Below are 21,530 nucleotides of genomic sequence, written 5' to 3' on the forward strand. Positions count from 1 at the left end.
TATTTGTGCTTAAAAACTTAAAAAAATGATATATATTTACATACAGTTCGTATGGTCTGGAACGGATTAATTGTATTTACATACAGTCCTATGGGGGAAATTGCTTCGGTTCACGACCAAATCGGTTTACGACCAGAGTTTTGGAACTAATTATGGTCGTGAACCGAGGTTCCACTGTACGTGGGAGGCGTGGGGATGGGGGACCCACGCCGCCTCACACGGCGACCGAGCTGCAGGCTATAGACGTATATATGTACGTAAGTAGGATTCAGGTAGCGTTGGGAACCCACGTACCAAATTTCTTGAAGATGGGCCCATAAGTAACAAAGACCGTTGGAAAGTTCAATATGGCGGCCGACGGTGGCATCATGCCACCGAAATAAGTACGTACATCGGTTTCGGTTAGCGCAGGGAAGCCGCCTACCAAATTTCGTGAAGATGGGGCCATAAATAAGAAAGTTTAACATGGCGGACATTGTCGACCGTTATGACCGTTACGCATAGAATTTCAAAATGAAACCTGCTTAACTTTTGTAAGTAAGCTGTAAGGAATGAGCCTGCCAAATTTCAGCCTTCTACCTACATGGGAAGTTGGAGAATTATTGATGAGTGAGTCAGTGAGGACTTTGCCTTTTATTAGTATAGATATGAAAAACGTTTCTGTTTTAACGATGTGTTTACATAGATTGTTGTAGATACGGAACACACATGAAATGCAAGTGTTCCAAATAATGATATATTATTTATAAAAAGTGTCATTTTGCTTGACTTCTCACTCTATACAACTCTAAGCAGCTGACACGCAGATAAACAGACTTGAGCTGAGAAAACTGTGCGGGGTTGGGGGATGTGATAGCAGGCTGCTTGCTGTTTGCTGCTTATCCACACATTTACAGGACAAAGGATGCTGACGGGAGAGGTGAGAAGCGATTTAAGGTGGGACGGATCTACGAGTTTTTTCGTAGGCTCTGGTAATTCTAGTGTTAAGGGTTTACTGTTCTTATGCATAGGCTATTCAAGTCTCACTGCCCCTAACCTTGACACTAAATGCTTGATTTTATTGGTTTCCCTCAGTAGAGCCAGGTGGAGTCTGCACACTGATTCAAGCGTAGGAGCCCTGTTCTTCCTAAGCCCACATGATTTTCTTGATCACACCTAACAGAACACAGTAAAATCTATTTTCTGCTTTTTGATAACTTTTTCAGGCCTGCAGGTTAGGGCCGTCTTAACACATGGACACACTGGGCAGTTGCCGGGAACCCCTGAAGCTTAGGGGCCCCATGCTAATCTATGTATGTTGTGACTTGCTTTCAATAAATAAATACTATGCTATACTAAACTATAAATATTTCTTAATGTGTTACAAGTGGACATTGGCATTTGCCTCTGATTTAGTATTGCTGTCACCTCTGCAACCTCACATGCATGTATGTGAATGGAACTAACAAACTACATATCGTAAAAGCATATATGTTTATGTCACTTCAACTCAATTCTCTGAAAAGAAATTTCACAAATGTTTGTGTTGAACACTTGATTAATAATAAATAATTCATAGTAATTTCATTCTGTGCCATCACCATCTGTGTGGTTTATTGAGTATCATTTATATGTTAAAATGTTTGTGTTTTTCAAGGCTCATTTTATATTGTTCAAACATTTATGTTGATTAATCTTTGCTGTACAGCATTTTTAATGTTTAAACACTAATTTTGTTGGAAGTACAAATACAATAAATACATGTTTAATTTTATCAACCATTTACTTTTTTATTCCTGTAAGTGGTTGTGTAGGTAGGGACCCCGATGCACTGCTTTGCCCAGGGGCCTATAATGCTGTTAAGACGGCCCCACTGTAGGTGGCAAAATTCTGTCTATAAATTGTATGTGGCCGAGATGGAATCCAAGATCAATATGGCTGGTAGAAAATAAAAAGCCCAGTATGGGGCATTTTCGAATGCAATATTGAAGGCTTTCATTATAAGCACATTGTCTTGGAGCGAGATATGTTTTGTGGTATAGACATTTAGAATAAAAAAAACCCTCAAAACTTAAAATTCACCTAAACTTCATTACAAATTGGCCAACAATCAGCGCACATTTGTTCAGCATAAATGACATAGAAAATATTTTAAAAATTATAAAATTGTTCATTTTCAGTATCTGGTTTTGATTCTGCTTATTTTTATCAGACAAAAACAAAACCAGATAGTAAACCATGTAGTGTAGTAAGCTTCCTCTAACATATCCAAATTCATTAAGTCTAAAGTTCTGTCCGATTGTGACACAAAACTAAACTCCATAGTAGCTCTTTAACCAGACCATAATTACTAAAACTGAAAATAATAGATATAAAAAAAATAGAAATGTCTTTGTGAAATACAGTATAAACTAAATTAAACTAAAAATACACGATGAAGGAAAACTAAAACTAAACTGAATTTCCAAGTAAGGTCAGAAAAATATAGAAATAAAACCTAATACAATAAGGAAAACTATAATAACCTTGGTCCCTTCTGCTATTTTGTCCTTGTGCCATCTCCTCTCCCAATTCATACTCAAATGGTGTCCATTATCAGGAAGGTGTGGAAAGACAGCCCCCGGACACAGACAGACAGACACCAGAATGTCCAAAACACACACATTTATTGTTTTCTAAGCACCACAATGCCTTTTCACCAACAACTGTCTCGTACTTCTTTTTCTCCTTCTCTGACCTCCACTCCCCTCCTCACAAGCTCTGTCTCCTTCCTTTTGTTATCTTATTTTAGGTCGCGTAGAGTCATTAATCAAAATTGTAATCAATGGAAAAGGGTCACGTACGCGTTGTGGTGTGTCTTGTAATGGGTCACTGCGGGTATTTTAAGTAAACGTCACTGCACCGCTATAACATGCATCAATGATTCTCCATCAAGAACTATATCCCTGGACCTAGGGGATGACCTTCGATGGCTATTCTGTAAAGGGGAATTGGAAAGAATGTATGTGGCAATTCTCTAAGGGAGAACCCGGGATGACTGATTCTCCCTGTGATCATTTTGGGTCTTGAGGACACAAAAAAAGGCAAAACTGGATCAAAGAAAAAAAAAAGTTTTAACAGCCACTGACTTAGAGCAATTCACCTTTGCATCTTCAGCCAGTGGCACTCTACACGACTTCCAGTCAGAAAACATGTCAAACTTAAAAACTGCAGTTGCTCTCTCACATATGCCTATTTGGAGTTGGTTTCCACAAAGAGGTTGCTTTGAAATGTCAAGGCTTCATTCTCATAAACTAAGGTGCCTTTTGCTCAGCAATTTAACCAAAAACCTTCATTCCTCAACAGCTGCCTTAATTTAAATAACAAATCCATTAAACTTTCTGAATTTGAAGGAAATTATTTTGGCACAATTATTTTGGAGAAGTGATCATAAAACACCCAAGTATGACTTACAGATTGCATTTTTTCAACACACGTAAGGTTTACAGATTCACATCTCTTACTAGTATGGGTGTTGCTGAAGTATCAGCTGGGAAGAATCAAACAAGTCAATGATGTTTTTTTGGATTGGTGAGGTATTGCATTGTGTTTCATTTCAGCAAGTGAGATTCCTCTATACTCTAATTAAACAATGTGAAGGCAGGAACGTCCGCTATATTAAACATTCATGCACATTAATGCAGCCATTTGTTTTGGTCCTCTCCTCTCAATGTGTTTTAAACAAACATTTTAGGCAGTGACTGAAAACTTTTTTTTTTCCTTGGTACATGATTGCAATAAATGTCCCAAGTGTGTGCTTGTACTTGTTCCAGAAGTGAGTACCGTTAATGCTTGGAGGAGCCTGCCATCACAAACTAAGAAGAATTTCAAATATTACTATTAGATGAAGCCACATTAAATGTAATTTTCATTAGTTTTATAAAGGACTTACACATATTCCAATTAAACACATCAAAACAAAATCTCCAAAGGTATTAACTCTGAAAACATTCTTTTCTTTTGCTAGTTACGAAGCTCAAGAGATTGCCAGTGAATTTCTGAATGTTCGATTCCATCACATCTCATGTCTCAATAACACAAACAAGGAAGCACTTTATAAATGTAAGAACAAATGTGGCATGCCAGATTGATAGCAATAAAAAGGAACACTACAGTGAGTGTGAATTATTAGCTAGAAAAACTGAAGTATTCCATACAGCAAAACATTGAACCATGCACCCTTCCTTTTCTGTTAGTGATTTATAGAATATGTGCTTATGATGAAAGTTTTATCACACCTGAAACAGCTTTACAGTTGAGTAAATAATCCATTGTGATATTAGCCAGAGTAATATTGAATTCTGTTTAATGGGTTTAAACACCAAAAGCTCTGTTTAGCTTATCTAAGTAACAGTTTTGCACTCTTCATTTTCAACAAGTGGTTAGATGACAGCAGTCAGGAACTTGTATCTCCTTATTTTTTATGAATAGCTGTTGCAGATTAACAGAAGGGTAAAGTAATGTGCCACACACAAGCCATAAATCTGCTTTTTTCACTTGACATTGGAGAGCTCTTGATTATCAAGAGGTCAGCATTAATGTGACGCAATTCATGTTTGTATACTTGTGGTCACTTTTTGCACTTCTGTCAAACCAGAACTGTTGTGACCTATAAGTGTGAAGTTTGAAACATGTTCAGTCAGTATATGCAAATGTAATAGAGCATGCATTACACTGATGATATTTTCCAACTGAATAAAAAAATTGTTTTATAATAGGAATCTGAGATTAAACTGGTGAAGTTTCTTCCGGAATTGCTTGCCCTACAGAAGGAGTTGGTGAAAAAGTTCCAGAATGTGACAGATATCAACAACTGTACAATTGCACAATTCATTAAAAGTGACTTAGCAGGTAAAATGTTAATTATTCACCTATTGTTTTAGAAGAAAATTAAATTGCTATTTCATATATTTCTAAAAGTATTGTAAATTTATCAGCTTCAATATTATTTCTCTTAGAGTGCTCTATAAACAAGAATAAAATATACTGTAACTTCTTGCTGGAGGCTACAGTTGTAAGAATATCATTCAATTAGCAATTTAATTACTCTTTGTTACATCTTGCTTCATTGCTTTTATATGTTTTTTTAATGGCCCTTGTAGTTACAAACATAACCACAAATAGCAAATCACTGTGAGGAATCGTATCCAGTGTTTATTTTAAGTGGTTGATTTTTTTCCCCCCTTTCTATACTACAGGAACATATTCCTACCACAGACTATGTTGTACAACATGTTAATGCATCACTATTAAAGTATTTGAGAGGTCAAGTTTCCATGTGGACATAACATTTTCCAACAAGAACTGATACATTTTATTTGTTTATCTTGTAACTTCTTGTTTAGTTTTCTGTTATCTTTGTTTTAAAATAAGAAAAAATCCCCAAGTGCAGTACTAATTGTTATCATTACATTAATGGGATTTCAAAATCATGAATAAATTTAGCATATTTTTGTGGCAGGTGAACATGTACAGAATTAAACTTGTTCAGAATGTGTTTTTTGACAAAATAGAAAAAAAAGTTATTTGTGTTTCTTTTTATATTTAGAATCGACACGAGACTTGTACAAGAGAAGAATACAGAACTTTCTGACAGTATGGAATCAGCTTAGAACCTCTTTGGCTACTAATGGTAAGTATTCAGATTTCTGTTTTTAACTACTGAATTCAAGCTTTTAATAAAAAAAGACATATCTAAAAATGGGACAGTAGCATTTTATTAGGAACCTTCTGACTAATGCAGAAAGCAATGGACATTTTTACTCACTACTGTCTCTAAAGTTTACTTAGAATGGTAAAAGAAGGAAAGAACATTCCTTGGCCAGTAGTTTTGTTCGTAGAAACCCCTTGTTAATGAGAGAAATCAGAAGAGAATGTCCAAGTTTACTCAAGGTAATAGAATGGTCAGAAATGTTTGTGTAACTCTGTATAACAATGTTATGCAAATGTTTGACATTAACACTAGAATCCCTGAAACCTATGAAAAACGTCATAATCCTGGACCACCTTAAATTCCTTCTCACGTCTTTTGTGTCTTTTGTTTTGCAAATGTGTCGATCAGCACAAGCAGCAAGCAGCCTGCTATCCCATCCCCCCCAAATGGGAGCCAAAGTCAGTCGCAAACTTCTCCTCCTAGCTCGTGTGTTTATCTGTGTGTAAGTAGTCTGGACACAGATAAAAACACTTGAGCTGGGAGAAGTTTGCAACTGACCTCAGCCCCGTTTTCAGGGGGATGGGATAGCAGGCTGCTTGCTGCTTGTGCTGATGGACACATTTGAAAAACAAAAGACACTGATGGAGAGGTGCGAAGGAATTTAAAGTGGCACGGGCTTACAAGTTTTTTGTTAGGTTTCAGGGATTCTAGTGTTAAAGCAAATGTACTACAGCAGCAGACACAATTGATCTATTCTACATCGTGTCCTCAATGTCAGGTAGTGTCAAAACATGAATCATCTTATGCAGGGTATTTGCAGTATAGATATGTGATCAAACAATTTGCAAAAAACTGTGTGAAACTGGTAAGTCAGCATTAACCAGAATCTCTATAAAGTGTTTTTAGCTTCTTGGTTACTTCATGCTTTGAAGAATTCAGGCTGTTCTAAAAGCAAAAAGGGAGATTTACCCAGTGTTACTGTAGAAAGGCATGCCACTTGTATTTGTATATTTATAATCTTGTTGATTAAACAGTTAGTTTACATTTTTGTTGAGAATGTTTATTACCTTCTTATTGTAACCCCACAAAGGCTTTCCTTGATGTTTGTTGTCCATTTAAAGTCCAACCTGAAGCAGAAGAGGTGTCTTCAATGAAAGTGAAGCATGTTGAAGTATCAAATTTTACTACAAGTCTGTATTGCAGTGTGCTCAAATTTAAAAGTAACATGTGTACAACACATTGCCACATACAAAACAAGCATGCAGCTTGCAAGACTGATTTTTATTTTTAGGTTTGATTTATTGGAGAATTGATCGCATTCTTTCCTTTCTTTTTTCTGATCTCTTATCCAGGAATTTTTGCATTTATCAGCGTTGTACTGTCTGAGGCTGTGTATTGGATCAAAACCATCTGTAATATATGATTGTAATGTAAACGGACTTAGATTGTTATGATTTTCATACTGTATATAACTGGTAATGAAATCAATCTACTTTAGTATGTCATTCAGTCATTTGCTAACCCTCTTAGTCCTGAACAGCATCGCAGGGGGCGCTGGAGCCTATCCCAGCCGGCATAGGGCACAAGGTAGGAACAAACCATTGACAAAGGCTTCAGTCCATCCCATAGCGAACTCATATACACACACACCCCCATCCCCAGCCACACACTAGGGGCTATTTAGTATCGCCATTCCATCTAACCTACTTCTCTTTGGTCTGTGGGAGTAAACCCATTCAGACTCAGGGAGAATATGCAAACACCACGCAGGGAGGATCCATGATTCAAACCCACGTCTCCTAATTTCGAGGCATCAGTGTTACTACTTCTCCACCATGCCACTCCTGCTTTAGTATGTGTTCATCCTAATTAGTGTGTTAATTTATGTAAATAATGTATGCTTTAATTATTTCTGTCATTGCATTATAGCTTGTGTAAGCACTCTGGGTCTGTAGTAAATGAAAGAGTACTATACAAAAATAAACTGAATTCCAAAAAAAGTGTTTAAAAAAAAAAAAAAAAAAAAAAAGTGTGTATAAAGAATTTATGCTTACATACCACATCAACCTATTTATTACTGTCTATACTATGCTCTGGAGTCTGGTCTGATTGTGGAAAGTCCCTTAGATGCTTATCTTATCTTGGCACCTTCTTTTAAGTACCTGCAGTTTTTGTTTTTTTGAGTAAAGGAGTACTTTAATAACATTTATCCTTAACCAGCTGCAGAAGAACTTGTTTTATAGCAGCAGCTCGTATCCAATCCCCTTACTCATGCCATAGTGTTTAAATACTTTGATCATGTCAGCTCTCTGGCAGTCTTGTCACTTATTTGTCTAATTGATGACCATTATGAATTCACAGTAGGGCTGTGAAATTAGCAGTATATGTATAAAATATGTATATAGTAGAATGCGTGAAATAGAAAGAGCAGTGCCCCTTTGTACCTGTAATGCATGTAAGAAAAATAAATAAATAAAATCTCTTGTGATTACTGAAATTCATAAAAGTTATTCATTATAATTAAGCAGTCTAGCAAAAACAGTAGTAATAAAAACATTGCCAGTACACAATAAATATGATATTTGGGGCCCAAGTTGATACTTTGCAGCATGGGATTCCATATGAGTGGTGCTGGCATAAGCAGGCAGTGAGGGCAATGAATTAACAGCATATGAAACTAAAGTAAACTCATAAAAAAGATGACATTTACTTTCCTTTTTCTTAACATTTGATCAGCTATTTAAGATGTAGAAGTTGCAAAAATCAGTATTTCCAAAATTAAAGCAGTATTTTAAAAGTAGTTATTATTAAGCTGTTACAATCAAAAAAAGAGAACATGAAATGCAGCAGTTTTTATTGAGAAAGAAATCTAGTTTTTGCATACTGTGATGAATTCTTAATAGTTCTGACATAAAATATGTCAGGGTTTAAGAGTGAAACTGAATTGAATTAGAACATGAAGTATAATTTAAGTCTCAAAACTTCTTGTGACGAGATGAATTTATAAACCAAAAAACCTATCGCTTTTACTTATGAGGATAGTACTAGGGTGTTGTACCGTGTTAGCCATTATGAATGTAGTGAAAAGTCAAGCAAAATGACACCTTTTATTGGCTAACTAAAAAGATTACAATATTGTAATCTTTTTAGTTAGCCAATAAAAGGTGTCATTTTGCTTGACTTTTCACTACTTATGAGGGTACAAATTAAATATAATGATCGAACCAGGGAAGCTTCATTTTCATACAATCTTGCAAAACTGACACTAAAAATTTTTTTACCAGTGTGAAACACAAAACTTTCTAAAGAGATTTTTCTGCAGGCTGTAAAGATTTTTTGAGAATGAATGGAAGGATAATTTTCCAAAACACACAGTACACATTTTAGTCCTGTAGGAAATGTGCACTTTTCACCATCATGTTCGTTCTTCATCTGGTCTCATGATTTTGCTTAGTAACCTGTACTGGAAGCAAATATAAATGTGTGTTAACTGAAGCCATGGTTAAAAAAAAAAATTAGGCTCTGCATATATATTAATTGCAAATAACTGATGAAAATTCAACACATGATTGCCCTAACCCACCCTATTTTTATGATACTTGTATTGCATACATATTAAAAAAAAATAGCTTTAGTATTTCTTGCTACACTCCCTGAAAAATAAGTTCTTTCATTACATTGCCTTGGGTAGACTTGGTCTCATCTGTTACGGGAGATGGACGTCTGAAGCGGAGCTCCGTTGCAGTGGCTTTATTTTTTCTCTTATTTGTTATTATCCCGAGGTATCCTGTATTTACCCAACCCGAGGAGTTTCTACTACAGTATATAAACAAGAAACAAAGCTACACCCAAGTCTAGACAGGCATCAAGCCCAAGTGCAAGGTACGGCCTTTCAGAGACTGACCTGGAACAGACAGGCGAAAGCACAGACTTCCCAGGACCCTGCTCCACTGCATCGTCTCCAGTCGAGAGCGAAAATGAGAGCGAAGGTACAAGTGATGCAGGTCATGATAGCTCGCCGATTCCAGAAGATCACTTGAAACTAGAAATGGCCTTGCAGTCCACACTTTCATCTACTCCTCGCAAGCTGGAGGCATCGGCTGTAACTGGGGTTGGTACTTCACCTGCGGAGCACGAAAGCCGAAACAATTTGTCCGAACTGAAGGAAATGATCGCAACATTGGCCACGGCCATAAGTGAGCTCAAGAAAGACATTCAGAAAAATATGAAGAAAGAAATAATTGGCTTGCTCAAGACAAACAAGAAGCTGCGGCTGGAGTTGCAAGAGCTGCGGCAGGATAATAAAGACTTGGAAAAACGTATATATAATCGTTTTGATGAAACCTTTAAAAGTATGCTGGGAAAAATTGAGGAGCACATTCAGGAAATTGCGTCTAAACTGGGAGAACTTGCCGATCAGCTGGAAGACGTTAAACAGACATTCACGACTCGAATTGAAACAGCAGAACATTTTGCATCCACCGCCAATGGAAAAGCTACAGCTGCAAATTCCGAATGCAAAAAACTCGGACACAGACTTGCGGCTCTGGAAGATGGATGCAGAAGGAATAATAATAGAATCGTGAAAGTCCAAACCCAGTGAAACTCGTAGTCAAACTACAGTATTCTCAAAAATAATTGGAGAGGACTTTAAATCAGATACCAAGATAGCGGCAGCTTATCGCATACGTGGATCTAATACCTCTAAACCTAGGACTCTTAATTGTCCGGTTTGAGAGATTACAATTTAAGCTTAAAGTAGTGGAACTTCTCAGACAGAAATAACCACATTCGTATTTTCCCTGATTACTCACCCTCAACAGCTGCTAAACATACAGCTTTTTACAACATTAAACAGCGGTTACGGAAAGCCGATATCAGATACAGCCTCTTATATCCTGCCAAACTGAAAGTGGCTATTCAAGACAAATATTACATCTTCTCCACCAAGGAGGAAGCAGAAAAGGAGTTAAGAAAGCTGATCCCTACACTTTTTTGAAATATGATAGTGAGTCGCATCCTGTCATGGCATGGCAAGAAGATATTACCTGCTGTCTGATCCGCTTGCAACGATACGGGTACCATAATTATATACTTTTTGTTTATGTTTTAATTACAATTATAGGCGTATGTGTGGAAGAAATTAAAGTTTTTTATAACTATTCTAAAGGAGACTGTTTAACATCATACTCTTGGTTTATTGTTATTGTTATTATTGCATTAGGGTTTACTATGCTTATCCAGGGCAACTTTTTAACACCATTCCCGGGTTTACTGTCTTAATATTTCAAGACTCTTGAAAATTATGTTTTATGCTTATAGTATTTAGACTTTATCGGCAATAGATATCTCTACTTTTTAATCCTTAAACGCCGCTGCTTGGGGGCTTGTTTTGTTTTGGATGTGCTCTATCTCTAGGTATGTCAGAGGACTGGGACTTTGTGAAGTGGGGTCCAGCCTCACGTGGGGAGGCAACATGGGGGGGTGGGGGATAAGGGGGGGGGGAGAGAAAGAGCGCAAGGTATATCTAATCTATCCTTTTAAACCTAATAATTATAACTTCCAAATTAACAATGGGCTACATGGCAATAACTTGTGGGAAAATTGGAAATTAAGGTTAAAGTTGTCTCACTTCCAGTTAAGACTACAAAATGACATCAAAATTTCAGAATCAATGTCTCCATGATGGGACAGTTAACTTTGTGAGCTGGAATGTTAAAGGCCTGAATCACAAATTAAAGAGAAATAAAGTATTCTCTTACATTGCCTTGGATAATTGTTTAAATTCTCCAAGGAACACACAGTTGCCACAAATAGGCATCTGTAAGGATAAAGAACTCAAACTTTCATGAAAAATAGCATAGCACCAGGGCACAAAGGAAGACTGCAAATCATCAGAGTAAGCTTATGGTCCTAAAGTAAAAATAAGGATGTTAATATTAAATTTCTCTGTTATTTAGTTCTTGAATTTATATCCTGCGTTCAGTTAAGTGGGTTAGAAGTAAAGTTTCAAAGGTTGAACTCCTAGATGAGTTCCAACAAAATAACACTTTGATTTTGAAACAGTCAACAACATTGATTTCGTTAGCTGGTCTTGTTTTATCATCTTCTTTAAATAATGTATGTAGACATTAGTCCAAGTGTACTATTTATTGCAGCTACCTTAAACACCACCATTTCCTTCTGCTTCTCTATGACAATAATGACAATTTTTACATTGTAGACATACAGTCGTGGCCAAAAGTTTTGAGAATAACACAAATATTGCTTTTCACAAAGTTTGCTGCTTCAGTGTTTTTAGATCTTTTTGTCAGATGTTTCTATGATATACTGAAGTATAATTACAAGCATTTCATAAGTTTCAAAGGCTTTTATTGACCATTACATTAGGCTTATGCAAAGAGTCAATATTTGCAGTGTTGGCCCTTCTTTTTCAAGACCTCTGCAATTCACCCTGGCATGCTGTCAATCAACTTCTGGGCCAAATCCTGACTGATGGCAGCCCATTCTTGTATAATCAATGATAGATAGATAGATAGATATTTTATTAATCCCGATGGGAAATTCACATTCTTCAGCAGCAGCATACTGATACAATAAATAATATTAAATTAAAGAATGATAATAATACAGGTGAAAAAAACAGACAATAACTATGTATAATGTTAAATATTAACGTTTACCCCCCCTGGTGGAATTAAAGAGTCGCATAGTTTGGGGGAGGAACGATCTCCTCAATTTGTCAGAATTTGTGGGTTTTTGTTTGTCCACCGCCTCTTGAGAATTGAACACAAGTTCTCAATGGGATTAAGGTCTTGGGAGTTTCCTGGCTATGGACCCAAAATGTTGATGTTTTGTTCCCCAAGCCACTTAGTTATCGTTTTTGCCCTATGGCATGGTGTTCCATCACATGCTGGAAAAGGCATTGTTCATCACCAAACTGCTTTTGGATGGTTGGGAGAAGTTGCTCTCGGAGGTACCATTATTTATTCATGGTTGTGTTCTTAGGCAAAATTGTGAGTGAGCCCACTCCCTTGGCTGAGAAGCAGCACCATACATGAGTGGTCTCAGGAAGCTTTACTTTTGGCATGACAGAGAACTGATGGTAGCTCTCCCCTTTTCTTCTCTGGACAATATTTTTTTTCAGATGCCCCAAACAATCGGAATGGGGATTCATCAAAGAAAATTACTTTACCCCAGTCCTCAGCAGTACAATCCTTGTACCTTTCTTGGAGAGAAGTGGCTTCTTTGCTTCCCGTCTTAACACCAGGCCATCCTCCAAAAGTCTTTGCCTCACTGTGCGTGCAGATGCACTCACACCTGCCTGCTGTTATTCCTGAGTAAGCTCTGCACTGGTGGTGCCCTGATCCTGCAGCTGAATTAACTTTAGAAGACGGTTCTGGCGCTTGCTGGACTTTCTTGGCTGCCCTGAAGCCTTAATGTTTTTTTATGGGATTAAGTTCATTTTCAGGGCAAAGAGGGACTTTGCAATTAATTGCAATTCATCTAATCACTCTTCATAACATTCTGGAGTATATGCAAATTGCCATCATAAAAACTGAGACAGCTAACTTTGTGAAAATTAATATTTGTGTCATTCTCAAAACTTTTGGCCACAACTGTACAGTTGGTGATTTTGGTAATACATGCACAGTGCTGACCGATTCAAGGTGACGAAGGCAGGAGCCTTTGTCATTGTGTGGAAAGCAGTGAGCAAGCCCATCACATTAACAGCTGATGCACACATCCGATCTGAAATCACAGTCTAACTGTCACACCTATAGGACATGAGAAAAAAAACTGAGTGCATAGAGAAAAATTCTTGCAGACACAGGGAGAATGTGGAATTTGCACGATAAGGCAGCAGTACTAACTATTGTATCACCGTTGTACATCAATGAAAATTGTTTTGGTGAATTAAAATTTTTTAACTTGTTTTGGGACGATAATGTATCCTGTTTATTTAGGATACATTTTATTCATATTATGTTTTTCATTGTTGGTGATACTGATTTTGCTAGATTTGCTTTAGATAGATAGATAGATCGATAGATAGATAGATACTTGATTAATCCCCAAGGGGAAATTCACATACTCCAGCAGCAGCATACTGATAAAAACAGTATTAATTAAAGAGTGATAAAAATTCAGTGCAAGTTAAAAAATGCAAGGTGGAGAGTGCGAGGCAAGTATAACAGTCAATAACATTGTATAATGTTAACGTTTACCCCCCGTGGAATTGAAGAGTCGCATAGTGTGCGGGAGGAACGATCTCCTCAGTCTGTCAGTGGAGTAGGACAGTGACAGCAGTCTGTCGCTGAAGCTGCTCCTCTGTCTGTAGATGATACTGTTCAGTCGATGCAGTGGATTCTCCATTATTGACGGGAGCCTGCTTAGCGCCCATCGCTCTGCCACAGATGTTAAACTGTCCAGCTCCATGCCAACAATAGAGCCTGCCTTCCTCACCAGTTTGTCCAGGCGTGAGGCGTCCCTCTTCTTTATGCTGCCTCCCCAGCACACCACCGTGTAGAAGAGGGCGCTCGCCACAACTGTCTGATAGAACATCTGCAGCATCTTATTGCAGATGTTGAAAGATGCCAGCCTTCTAAGGAAGTATAGTCGGCTCTGTCCTCTCTTGCACAGAGCATCAGTATTGGCAGTCCAGTCCAGTTTATCATCCAGCTGCACTCCCAGGTATTTATAGGTCTGTACACTCTGCACACAGTCACCTCTGATAATCACAGGGTCCATGAGGGGCCTGGGCCTCCTGAAATCCACCACCAGCTCGTTGGTTTTGCTGGTGTTCAGTTGTAGGTGGTTTGAGTTGCACCATTTAACAAAGTCCTTGATTAGGTTCCTATACTCCTCCTCCTACCCACTCCTGATGCAGCCCACAATAGCAGTGTCATCAGCGAACTTTTGCACGTGGCAGGACTCCGAGTTGTATTGGAAGTTTGATGTATATACAGTGTATCTGGAAAGTATTCACAGCGCATCACTTTTTCCACATTTTGTTATGTTACAGCCTTATTCCAAAATGGATTAAATTCATTTTTTTTCCCTCAGAATTCTACACACAACACCCCATAATGACAACGTGAAAAAAGTTTACTTGAGGTTTTTGCAAATTTATTAAAAATAAAAAAATTGAGAAAGCACATGTACATAAGTATTCACAGCCTTTGCCGGGAAGCTCGAAGTTGAGCTCAGGTGCATCCTGTTTCCCCTGATCATCCTTGAGATGTTTCTGCAGCTTAATTGGAGTCCACCTGTGGTAAATTCAGTTGACTGGACATGATTTGTAAAGGCACACACCTGTCTATATAAGGTCCCACAGTTGACAGTTCATGTCAGAGCACAAACCAAGCATGAAGTCAAAGGAATTGTCTGTAGACCTCCGAGACAGGATTGTCTCGAGGCACAAATCTGGGGAAGGTTACAGAAAAATTTCTGCTGCTTTGAAGGTCCCCAATAAGCACTGTGGCCTCCATCATCCGTAAGTGGAAGAAGTTTGAAACCACCAGGACTCTTCCTAGAGCTGGCCGGCCATCTAAACTGAGCGATTCGGAGGAGAAGGGCCTTAGTCAGGGGGGTGACCAAGAACCCGATGGTCACTCTGTCAGAGCTCCAGAGGTCCTCTGTGGAGAGAGGAGAACCTTCCAGAAGGATAACCATCTCTGCAGCAATCCACCATTCAGGCCTGTATGGTAGAATGGCCAGATGGAAGCCACTCCTTAGTAAAAGACACATGGCAGCCCACCTGGAGTTTGCCAAAAGGCACCTGAAGGACTCTCAGACCATGAGAAAGAAAATTCTCTGGTCTGATGAGACAAAGATTAAAGGCTTTGGTCTGAATGCCAGGCGTCACGTTTGGAGGAAACCTGGCACCATCCCTACAGTGAAGTATGGTGGTGGCAGCATCATGCTGTGGGGATGTTTTTCAGCGGCAGGAACTGGGAGACTAGTCAAGATAAAGGGAAAGATGACTGCAGCAATGTACAGAGACATCCTGGATGAAAACCTGCTCCAGAGCGCTCTTGACCTCTGACTGGGGTGACGGTTCATCTTTCAGCAGGACAACGACCCTAAGCACACAGCCAAGATATCAAAGGAGTGGCTTCAGGACAACTCTGTGAATGTCCTTGAGTGGCCCAGCCAGAGCCCAGACTTGAATCCGATTGAACATCTCTGGAGAGATCTTAAAATGGCTGTACACCAACGCTTCCCATCCAACCTGATGGAGCTTGAGAGGTGCAGCAAAGAGGAATGGGCAAAACTGGCCAAGGATAGGTGTGCCAAGCTTGTGACATCAATTTCAAAAAGACTTGAGGCTGTAATTGCTGCCAAAGGTGCATCGACAAAGTATTGAGCAAAGGCTGTGAATACTTATGTACATGTGATTTGTCAATTTTTTTATTTTTAATAAATTTGCAAAAACCTCAAGTAAACTTTTTTCACATTGTCATTATGGGGTGTTGTGTGTAGAATTCTGAGGAAAAAAATGAATTTAATCCATTTTGGAATAACGTTGTAACATAACAAAATGTGGAAAAAGTGATGCACTATGAATACATTCCGGATGCACTGTAGGCTGAACAGGACCGGAGAAAGCACAGTCCCCTGCGGCGCTCCTGTGCTGCTGATCACAATGTCAGACCTGCAGTTCCCAAGGTATACTGAGGTCTGTCTGTAAGAGAGTTCACAATTTCAACAGGTATGAATCTACTCCCATCTCTGTCAGCTTGTCCCTATGGAGCAGAGGTTGGATGGTGTTGAAGGCGCTAGAGATGTCCAGAAACATAATTCTTACAGCACCACTGCCTCTGTCCATGTGGGAGAGGGATCAGTGTAGCATGTAGATGATGGCATCCTCCGCTCTCACCTTCTCCTGGTATGCGAACTGCAGAGGGTCGAGGGCGTGGCGGACCTGTGGCCTCAGGTGGTAAAGCAGCAGCCGCTCCATGGTCTTCATCACATGTAACGTCAGGTTTAAAAGACTAATTTTATTTTATTAAAAAATACGCAACTGAATATGTGTTATATTAAAACCATTAAAATGCAAAAGAGAGAAAAATTTTCAATGATGTAAAGTACTTCATCATGCTGTTTGAATGATTCTGATGGTGGTTAGCATAAAATGAAAATTTCAGGCCTTGCTTGCTACACAGTAAAACACCTTTAATGTTGTCAACAAAAAAGAACTTATTTGAACAGCACATTTCTTGGGGCTTTGTGTGCCACTGTCATATTTAGCATTGTAGCACATCATAACCTCACATTCTTTGTAAAACAGTATATCAACATATTTTGTTTTTCATTTAATCTTCATTGATCTCCTTATTTTTGTTTTCTGTAGGTGAAATTAAAATCCCAGAAGAGTACTGTAATGAAGACTTGAACTTGGAAAGTGATTTTCAGGTGCTGCTGCCAAAACGTCAAGGCCAGGGTCTGTGTTCCACAGCCTTAGCAAGCTACCTCATTGCTGTTCACAATGAACAGGTCTACAGTGTAGAAAAGTTCATTGGAGAAACACAAAAGTTAGTATTGACTTATTCCACAAACTAAAATCTAAGACTCTTCTATTTGTTAGGTGAACAGGGGTTGGGTGTTTTTATTAAGTAGCTGTACACTTGGTATAAGTATTAGAATATTTTCTTATTCCATTTTACCACTAGTGCCAGAAACTAGGTTGAACTAAGAAATGTGTTTCAGCTTCTGGAACTAACCATGAAAATGGCAGTTACGTTTGTTTATACCCTGTTTGTGAAACCCATGGCAACTTAGCAGTGCTTCAGTCCAAAGCAAATATTGGCATATTGGTAAATAATAAAAAGTCTGTCAAAAATGACAATCTTGTGCAAAAATTCATGTGAGATTATAAAAAGCAAAAAATGACTATCGTAATATGGCAGTTTCCAATTTGTGATAAGTACGCACTCTCCATAACTTAGATTTGGTGTAGTATACAAATAATATCTGCTTTATTGTTTCTGTTTGTAATTTAAAAAGCTGGAACCAAAACATCAGCCACATTCTAGCACCCGTTAATAGCAGCGAAAGTGCATTATAGTTATCCTTATATTCTTAACACTAGAATTCCTGAAGCCTACGAAAAAACTCGTAATCCTGGCCCACCTTAAATCCCTTCACACCTCTCCATCAATGTCTTTTGTTTTGTAAATGCATCGATCAGCACAAGCAGCCTGCTGTCCCTTCCTCCACCTTGACGGAGCTCATTTCGGGCAAAAAAGTTCCCCATGCTCAAACCAAGGCTCCTTATCTGCGTGTGATGTGCCTGGAGTTGTATACTGTAAATAATAATAGTATATTGTTATTTGGAATACATGCATTTCATGTGTGTTCCATGTCTACAAAGACCTGGGTAAGTGTAGAATAAAAGGAAATGCAACAAATGTAAGAAATGCTGAACACATACCTAAAGCAGAACCCTTTTCCATGTTATACTAATAATGACGAGAAGTGTATATTGTGTGAAGACTTTAGTCCAAATATCAAATAAACAAATGCGCTTTAATTCAAGAATATAACCAAAGAAAAAAAAGCATTTGATTTGCCTTTGGCTGTCAATTAGTTAAAAACTCAAGCTCAAATGTCAATTGACAGGGAGTTTACATGTATTTTTGAATGGTGCAGAGATAAGAACTGCTGCCTTATAAACCGAAAGTCCCAGGTTCAAGACCAGGTGCTCCACGTTTTGAGTAGTGAGCTGCTATTATTATTAGCATTTCTACAATATAATATAATATAAACATACATTTGATTTGAGTCTGTAACACCCGGTGTAAATTTTGGCTACTTGTAAAAGTTAGCACTTGTTTTCTTATTATTCAGTTTTATTCTCTTGGTGACGTTCACATGGTACAACAAACTGGCCTCTCCCTCTCTAAGTTGTTGGTATTTATCCCCATCCTTTTCACAAGAGCAGCGGTGTGGCTGATGCCTGCTCAGAACTGTTTGTTGTACCGGCAATCAAAGCACGGCGCTTCCAGATCTAAGCACTAGAGTGGCAAATTGCTCACGTACTGAAGTGACTTTAGCTGCAGGTGGAAGTCCCCATTTTACTTATTGTGTTAAGCAGAGTTGTGTTGTGTTGTGTTGCAGCAGTTTATTAGCCAGCGAACGTGCTGTGACGAAGCTGTCTTTTGCTATGGTCCTGCCTTTGTCCAGTCTGATAGCGGTCACGGGACATCATATCTTTGATTGCTGGCACAACAAATAGTTCTGAGCAGGCATGTGTTAAGTACAGTGGTACCTCGGTATACGTCCTTAATCCGTTCCAGATCCTTGGACTTATACCAAACAGGACGTATACCAAACAAATTTTTCCCATAAGAAATAAAGGGAAAATAATTGATCCGTTCCCATAATTTAAACACTGCTTAATACTAAAATACATAAATACAAAAGCAATTAGATGAAATAAATGAAAATTTTATCTCACTTTACCTTTTAATAATGTCTTTGTTTTTCACAATCGTAGATACCGTCGTTCTCGGCATACGATATGCAGCAGCCAAGTCCCGGATATGCATGCCACCTTCATACTTTTCAACAATCAATTCAAATTTACGCGAAAAAACACAAAATCATGTGACAATTCAGAGTTATAACACGGGTTGTTCACAGAATACTAGCAACTGGCGTACTGACGCTCGTGGGCAGTCGTGGCTTTGTCTCGAGAGAGGTGTACAAGGGTAGTGCGTGGGTTGTTCACTGAATGCTAGCAACTGGCATACTGACTCTCGTGGGCAGTCGTGGCTTTGTCTCGAGAGAGAGGTAAACAAGGGTAGCGTGTGGTGTTCTAGCACGCAAGTTGTATTCCAAACAAAGGAGAATTTTTCGCATCCAAACAGGACTTATACCAAGTTGGACTTATTACAAAGCGGACATATACCGAGGTACCACTGTATTTCTTGCATCTCTCGCATTTCCTACACATACCCAGATCTTTGTAGACACATAAAAAACATGAAATGCATGTATTCCAAATAACATTATACTGTATTATTTAAACTGTACAACTCCAGGGACATCACACGCAAATAAGGAATCTTGGCTTGAGCTGGGAGAACTTTTTGCCCAATCTGAGCTCCGTCAAGGCGGGGGATGGGACAGCAAGCTGCTTGTTCTGATTGATGCATTTACAACACAAAAGATGCTGATGGAGTGGTGCGAAGGGATTTAAAGTGGGCCAGATTACAAGTTTTTTTTGTAGGCTTCAGGAATTCTAGTGTTATGTGGTTTTAGACAAAAATGAGCCAGCAATTCTTTGGCTCCTAGGTTGTTTACTGGACCTTTTTATATTCTGTTTCTAAAAGAGTTATATGTAAGGTATTATGTGAAACAGAATAAAACAGCTTACTTAAATGACCTGCCTATGAAGGAACTAATTTACATTTCAAATGTATTTACAGATACTCCATAAATCCATCTGATGTGACTGACATTCATGTGATCAGATATGAGGTGGAAAGAGACTTAATCCCTCTGATTCTATCAAACTGTCAATACACTATGGAAAGTGGACAGGAAACTCTGCCAGAATATGATTTGCCGAAGATTGAACAGCATTTGATACATAGGTTTCTCATGGGCAAACCTTTCATTACTCTAGCTGTAAGTACTTGTTGTTTTTCTTTTTTTTACAAATTAATAATAAAGCTTATTTTCTTGTCTTGTTTTGAATTAAATTCTTACATCCTGCTCTAGAGGCAGTGTGTTTTGTGCCTATGCTATTATGCGCTTGTGGTTAACTAGTGTTGATTCAGACCAGCCCTTTGATTTGTAGTTTTATATACCCCAGTCTAGGCTCTGAGTCAGCAACATTAAACCATAGATTTATAAGTAAAATATGGGAAATTTGGAGTCTTAAATCTTATAGTCTGTTTTTATTGTTTAGGTACTTCTGCATCATTTGTCTTGAGTTTTTGGATTTTAGTTTATTCTGTATGTTGTCTGATTTCAGGGAATACCAACATTGGTCAACAGATATGACAAAAAATATGAAAATTTATTCAGAGATATTAAGGGCAAACTTCCTCAGGTAAGAGTTTCTTTTAGTTATATTTTGAAAGTATTGAAAGATGGCAAAAAGTTTTCTTCTCAGATAATTGATAACCAATTGTATTGTGCCTTGTTTTTGGACTACTCTTCTTTACCTCCATTAATCAAAGATTACCTCTTCACATAGTCACATTCCACCATTTATGCCACATGCCCAAATCCCCACTTAACCAACTCATCTTACTCACTCAACAAGTCTTCACTTGATCATTCTTAAATAAATCCTTTATGGTTATACTATCTTCATCACATATACATCATTCCAACTCTTAGTATATAACTGACTCCAGCCTCTTGAATAAATACTGCCTTTCCTGTGCCATGATGAAACTAAGGAATTGCCATCTACATTCACCTAAGGTACAAATCTCCTAGTGTTCATCAGAATTGACTCCTATGGCTGATGCTGGGGACCAGAAGGAAAATAGAAAGGAGCGGACATTGTCATACATCTTAAAATAGGATGAACTGGAGTGTCTCCCTTGAAACTTGAAACTACTACATATACTGTATTTAAGTAATTTTTAGCTTTCCTGGTCTCCACAGTTGCTTTCTGTAGCATGCTTTCTTTCACCTTTACTGCCAATGCTTCAGTCTTAATCATGTGTATAAGAACTAAATTGCAGTAGACCATCTTTTCCCTTCTAGCCTAGAATAAGCACATTGCTATTTTCAGTTTCTTGATTCCTTCTTTGTCTCACAATAAAGTTGCACAAGTCTTTCGTCCACTCAACTCCATGGACCTTGGGTCTCTTTCAGGATTACTTGCATGACT

At 38.2% G+C, this 21,530-nt stretch overlaps 1 protein-coding gene across 1 annotated transcript in view; it reads left to right on the forward strand.

The window, feature by feature from the left end:
- LOC114643479 (E3 ubiquitin-protein ligase rnf213-alpha-like) overlaps positions 1–21,530 on the forward strand; it is a 367,913-nt gene that overhangs the window by 342,797 nt on the left and 3,586 nt on the right. Inside the window, 5 exon segments of the mRNA XM_051918940.1 lie at positions 4,737–4,869; positions 5,567–5,650; positions 17,028–17,208; positions 20,107–20,308; positions 20,658–20,735. Coding sequence (XP_051774900.1) covers positions 4,737–4,869; positions 5,567–5,650; positions 17,028–17,208; positions 20,107–20,308; positions 20,658–20,735 — 678 coding nt within the window.

This window comes from Erpetoichthys calabaricus, chromosome 14 (genome assembly GCF_900747795.2).
Source record: "Erpetoichthys calabaricus chromosome 14, fErpCal1.3, whole genome shotgun sequence".
Classification (NCBI taxonomy): domain Eukaryota; kingdom Metazoa; phylum Chordata; class Cladistia; order Polypteriformes; family Polypteridae; genus Erpetoichthys; species Erpetoichthys calabaricus.